The 6,227-nt window shown below is 46.6% G+C and overlaps 1 protein-coding gene across 1 annotated transcript; it reads right to left on the bottom strand.

Moving 5' to 3' along the window:
• Positions 1 to 4,534: 4,534 nt before the first annotated feature.
• Positions 4,535 to 5,631, bottom strand: LOC108307465 (olfactory receptor 51D1). Its single transcript, XM_017532829.1, has one exon. The coding sequence runs from the start codon at positions 5,608 to 5,610 to the stop codon at positions 4,594 to 4,596; it is 1,017 nt and encodes a 338-aa protein (XP_017388318.1). The 5' UTR covers positions 5,611 to 5,631; the 3' UTR covers positions 4,535 to 4,593.
• Between the last annotated feature and the right edge of the window lie 596 nt (positions 5,632 to 6,227).

The raw sequence follows: 6,227 nt of genomic DNA on the forward strand, positions 1-6,227 counted from the left end.
CTAACTGTGGAAGACAACAAGAGAAAAGGCTCTTCCAGCAAGAATAAGATTGGGGGATTCATGGAACAAAAAGAAGGTCAAGGTGGCCAGAGCATCAAGAGTACAAGAGAGTTTGAGAAGATGAGGAGAAAGGAGGGCAAGGACCTCATCAGGTAACAGGGTCTTGCAGGGTATGGCAAGGAGCTTTGGTTTCATTATGAGTGACTTGGGGGAATTTCAGCAACAGACCTGAACTAGTTTGTTTTTAAAAGTACATCCTGGCTAATGCAAAGACTCAGAGAGAAAGAGAACAGGCTTTGTTTGGAAAGCTGAACGTGGCTTAGTGTAGCTGGGGTAAAGAGTACAGGGCAAGGGGTGCTGCAGTGTGGACACTAATCTACTTTTTAGATGGGCTGAAGACTGAATCCTGATCCTAGACACAGACCAAGCTGAGATCGGAGCCCCAGGAAGATTACTAAGTCCCAATCTTGGCCACAGCCTGACTCCTGATGTACAGCATAGAATGAGCCCGACCTCACTCAGGGCCCCCACCTCCACCCCAGCTGTAGCCTGATCCCCAGTCATAGACTGAGCGTCAACCATACTCACCCTGTTCACACACCAAACCCCAACCCAACCCCAATGCAGTCCCAGTTTAACCCCAACCCAGCTTGTCCTCTGTCCCCATTTATATTAGCCCCTGCCAGCCTCTAGACAGACATGCCAGCAAACTAGTCACTGAAAAACTGCTTGAAAAACTACATCCAACACCCACATGCTTCTCTTCATCGTGCGAACATAGAGGTCGCTAAGGCTGCCTGTCCTTTGAGTCAAGGGCTTCCTGCACATCTCTGACTTTTGGTGCTTCTCAGTCTGGCTTCTCATGCTCTCAGCAGGTCTAACAGGAGACCCCCAGCTGCAAGTAACCCATGCACCTGGACATGCCCCTGGCCTCCTGCACTCACCTCAATTGTATGGAAGGAACGTGTGATCCCCCTTTGCCCAGTCCTCCTCCTGAAGAGGTCTGGCAGGCTGCACTGAAATACAGCCTCTCTTTCTCCGCCTACTCCCTTGGACCTCCCTGGTCAGCGTTATTTATTCTCTGCCTTACCCGCTCCCTCCTTCTGCTTCTTCCTGCAGGGTGGGGCAGAATGCTGTCCAAAGGGTTCATCAGCAGGTACACCTCACTAGCCCACTGTGGTTTTGGTCTGCTTCTCAGCTTCCATGCCCTGGGAGGATATGCCTGGGGGTATGGGGAGGAGGGGCAAGGGGGAAAGGGGCCTCTAGAGTCCTCCCCAGGTGGGCCACTGGGATCCTCATGCCAGCTCCCAGTATGAAGCTAGATAGGAAAAGTAAGTAGAAAAAAGCTAGAAGAAACTCATTAGTATAACCAGCATCTTCATGGAGGCTCCTGTCTTTCTCCAAGTCTTTTCTTAGGCTTACCAAACTCAGCCAGGAGAATGGCAAAGGAAGTTTGCAGAGAAACTCCACAGTAAAGTGTCAGCCCACTTCCATCCTGAAGTGTTCTTTCTGTCCAGCCTTCTGTCCTTTGGTGGACCCTATTTAGGTCCTTGTTGAGCTTGAAATCCACTGGGTCCATCCTCTTTTTCCCAAAGCCCTAGGTAACATCTTTTTTTTTTTTTTTTTTTTTTGTCTCCCAGGCTCTGGTGCCTGTGTCTGGCTAACTCTTAACCAAGGTCCCTAGGGACAGTGCCTCTGCCAACCATCCACTCTCTGGCCTTGGTTACTGGTTGAGGACAGAGGATGTGGTTTCTTTAACCCTCTCCACCCTCAACACCAGCATGTAAGACCAATGACATATGATTTCTCTCTTAAGGGTAAAAATAGTGAGAGAACATTTTAGAGAGATAGAGAACAATTTAAATGTAAAACTAAATACCTCATATTTTGAAATAAGTAAAAAGTACATCTATAAATAAAACGACATGATTTCTAGTTGGTGTCTTCTTATTTTTTACTGATCAGTTTCACAACTGTAAGTTTTAAATACAGGACACAAGGCATGCTAACTCAAACTACGCAAAATTACATAATGGCGAATCAGACCATTCTAACTCAGACCACATCAAAATTACTGGTGACAAGAGCTTCGGTGCCTGCCGAGCCTGAAGCCTGACACTTGCTATCAGAACCCCAGGGCCATCCCTGCTGCCTCCGTTAACCTCATTAACTTAGACTCGGCAAAGACTTTAAAAAATGTCAAAGGGACTTCTACTTCCATCCAATATGGCGTAATGGTGAGACATGTGGAAGGACAGTGAGACCAGATACAAGATGAACAATGAGGTCAACGCTAGTTTTTTCAGCTTCCTGCCTTAAGGGAGTTTCCATGTGTCAATAGAGGGGAGGCTGACTGGCTTCCCCTCCACCCTTGCTTTCCCAGAGGTATCAGGAGAAACTTCCTACAACCGAGGCCTTTTTTTTTTTTTTTTTGGATTTTTGTGTGTGTGTGTGCTTTGGGTTCTGGGATACATGTGCACATCCTGCATCCTGCAGGATTATTGCATAGGTGCATATATGCCATAGTGGTTTGCTGTCTCCATACCCCCAACCCCCCCCCCACGCCTACATCAGGCATTTCTCCCAGTGTTATCCCTCCCCATCCTCCCCAGGCCCTGCTGACCCTCCCCACCACCCCCCGCCAACCTAGCCCAGTGAGTGTTGTTCCCTTCCCTGTGCCCAAGTGTTCTCATTGTTTATCACCTCCCTATGAGTGAAAACATTCGGTGTTTGGTTTTCTGTTCTTGTGTCAGTTTGCTGAGAATGATGGTTTCTAGATTCATCCATGTCTCTAAAGGGACAAGAACTCATCATTTTTTATGGCTGCATAGTATTCCATGGTGTATATGTGTCACATTTTCTTTGTCCAGTCTATCATTGATGGGCATTCGGCCTTTGACAGACCAGCAAAAAAGGGAAGGGAGAGGTGAGGATAGCATGACCTGCTATTGAGGCAGAAGGGCAGGGTTTATGGAGGCCAGTGCCTCAGGTAGCAGAGGCAAGAAAGGTAGGAAGAGGTGACAAAAGCCCTTGAAATCCTCGTGTTCAGGATGAAGGTGTGGTCCAGCCTGTGAAAAGGTGGAGTAAGGAAATACCATGTTTCCTTTCTTTCCCACAGACCGAGCCATAACCCAGGCTGACCCCAGGCCAAGAAACAGGGCATCTTAGAGTCACGTCTCTCAACTTTGGAAATTATTTCTGCTGCTCACAGCTAAACTTCTTCAATCTCCCTCCTCTAGTCCAAGTTACATACAGACACCACACATTAATCAATGCCCAGAAATACAGATGCTGTTCCCACTTTTGTGTCACACAATACACACCCAATACAAAAAGAAAGTTTGCCTTAAAACATATACACAAAACATATGCACTAAAATACCACCAGTAAAACAATATGCACACAGAATTCAGACATTACATTTCACCAACTTACCACTAATAATACATATACCACACAAAATGGTTTTATATCACAAATATTATGCACAGTAGACATGCCCAAACATGCTGAAAGATATAGGCATCCCAGTACTATACACTGCACACACTCATGCACCACACTCACATATTACAAATCTGAAGAAAAGGTAGAGGCAGCAATGAAGAGGGAGTCCACGCCCATGACTGAGAGGATGATGAGGAGTCTGTAAACTGCATTGACCCTGGTGTCAGTACAGGACAGCTTCATATCTTGGTGCAGACAGAAGGAGTGTGTGACAGTATGTATTCTTACCAGATACACATAAAGGTACTGCCCACCATACAGGTACAGACACCAGCATTCTCATGTAGACAAATATCATATACCAACTAACAGACACCACAGAAATACAATAAATGTGCAATCAGAGACATGACTTATGAAATATACATGCCATGACATAGCTACCACAGTCACCAGGACACAGCCCACACGTATTCCATGTGTCCATGTGTGCACTCTCTCACTCACATACACACAAACTGAAAAGCACGTGTCCACATAAACACACCCACAACCAGAATACATGGCACTCTTATGGACAAATAGTCTTACAGAGCTACACAGATGCACATGGCAGATTTCACAAATCTGCCAATACACCCTCCTGCATACAGAAACTTAAACATTGCATGTGAGCTGCTTCTTGTCTTGTTACTGTCTCTCTAATTACTATCCCCCAAATACCTTCAAAACCCCTAATTATGACTGGGTAACCATTTTAAGGTATTTGCAATCACTTTTACAGTCAACACAAATTCATCAACATGGGTACATGGGGGCAAGAACATTAAAATCATACTTCAACTCTGGAATGAATCATGAGGTATGATCTTTATAGCCTCCCCATGTCAAAACTAAATGTATTTTCTAGCTGAGAAAGAAGGAGAAGCCAAGACCATCATAGCATAGGGACGAGGGCAATCATTCTCCAGAATGTCCAGACAAGGACATAAGTTCAGTACTGACACATTCCTGGAGACAGAATACATGGTCTATTTAAATTGCTGGAAGAAGACAGCACAATAAGCTTGATACTTTAATCACCAAGGCATTCAATAGGATCCTAATAGTCCCACCTTCTCTAGTATTGAGAACACTAGAGTGTCTCACTTGCTACCTTGTGAGAACATACGGAGGACCCTTGAATGGATCTCTTTGGTCTTGGCTCCATAGACAAGGGGGTTCACTACGGGCGGTAGCAGCAGGTAGGTATTAGCCATAACCACATGGAGCAGGGAGGTGGGACCACCCAGCCTATGCACCACTGAGAGCCCAATAAGTGGTACATAGAAGACCAGAACAGCACAGAGGTGGGAGATGCAGGTGTTGAAAGCCTTGAGTGCTGGCCCCCAAGAGGATAGCTCCAAAACAGCCCACAGGATGAGGATGTATGAGAAGCCAATGAAGAGGGAGTCCACACCCATGACTGAGAGGATGATGAAGAGTCCGTAAACTACATTGACCCTGGTGTCAGTACAGGACAGCTTCATAATATCTTGGTGCAGACAGAAGGAATGTGTGACAGTATGTGTTCGGCAGTAGGACAACCGCTTCAGGATGAAGGGCAGTGGGAAGAAGAATACAAACCCCCTGGTCAGGGCAACTAGTCCGATCTTGGCCACAGTAGGCCTTGTCAGCACAGAAGCATGGCGCAATGGGTGGCAAATGGCCACAAAGCGGTCAAAAGCCATGGCCAGCAGGACAGCTGACTCCATGGCTGACAGGGCATGGATAAAGAACATCTGGGTCAGGCAAACGTTGAACTCAATCTCCTGGATGCCCATCAGGAAAAGGCTGGCCATCTTGGGCATGGTGATAGAGGAGAGGACTATGTCAATGGTGGAAAGCATGGCCAGGAAGAGGTACATGGGCTCATGCAGACGCCTCTCCATGCGAATGATGAGGACAATGGTCAGGTTGCCCAAGGTGGCCAAGGCATACATAAAACACAGTGGGAAAGCCAGCCAAAAGTGTATGGTAGGCCCCAGGCCAGGGATACCCACCAGAAGGAAGTATGCTGGGTGGACCAGAGTTCCATTCGAAGTGGCTATGACAGGGACCAAGAGCTGGGGCTTCTGCATCCCAAATCCAGGATCTAGGAAAGGAAAAAGTAGAAACATCATTCAGTTGTGGCTCAGAGGAGACAAAGGACTAATGAGGAAAAGGCATTGGAGTGGTGACAGTAACAAACAGGACTAAGCCCCCTAGTAATTCTGAACCCTAGTTTCTCTGCTCTGATTCTCCTTATATAAACTTCCCGAACACCTTGAGCCTTACCCTGGCCCTCCAAGGCCCCAGTGCTGCACAAGCAGATTCTATTACTGCCCTATGAATCTCAGCATGTGAAGACCCACTCATAAAACATGTAAGACAGTCCTGCTTCTTCAGAGCTGATGTTGCTGCCCAGGGTACTGCTCTTAGCTTCTTCCCATCAGAGTAGACTTGTAGGGTTGCTCCAAATGGTCCACACTGACCAGCTCTTCTGGTGTATGGTGGGATTAGGGTGGGTCTGGGTTCAGAGTTAGAGGCTCCGTTTATAGCTTCCTTTAAGACCTACTATAATCTAATTTAAGATAGGGAGCAGGGGCTCAGTCTGGAATGAGATTTCAAGAGAGGTTTTGTTTTGAGGCCTGAATACCATTTCTCAAATTTTCCTGATAGAATCATCTAAAGAAATTGAAAACACCATCCCTCCAGGTCCTACTCGAGACCCAGAGAATCAGAATTGCCAGGGAAGGGT

The sequence above is a fragment of the Cebus imitator genome, unplaced genomic scaffold (assembly GCF_001604975.1).
Source record: "Cebus imitator isolate Cc_AM_T3 unplaced genomic scaffold, Cebus_imitator-1.0 Scaffold79, whole genome shotgun sequence".
Classification (NCBI taxonomy): domain Eukaryota; kingdom Metazoa; phylum Chordata; class Mammalia; order Primates; family Cebidae; genus Cebus; species Cebus imitator.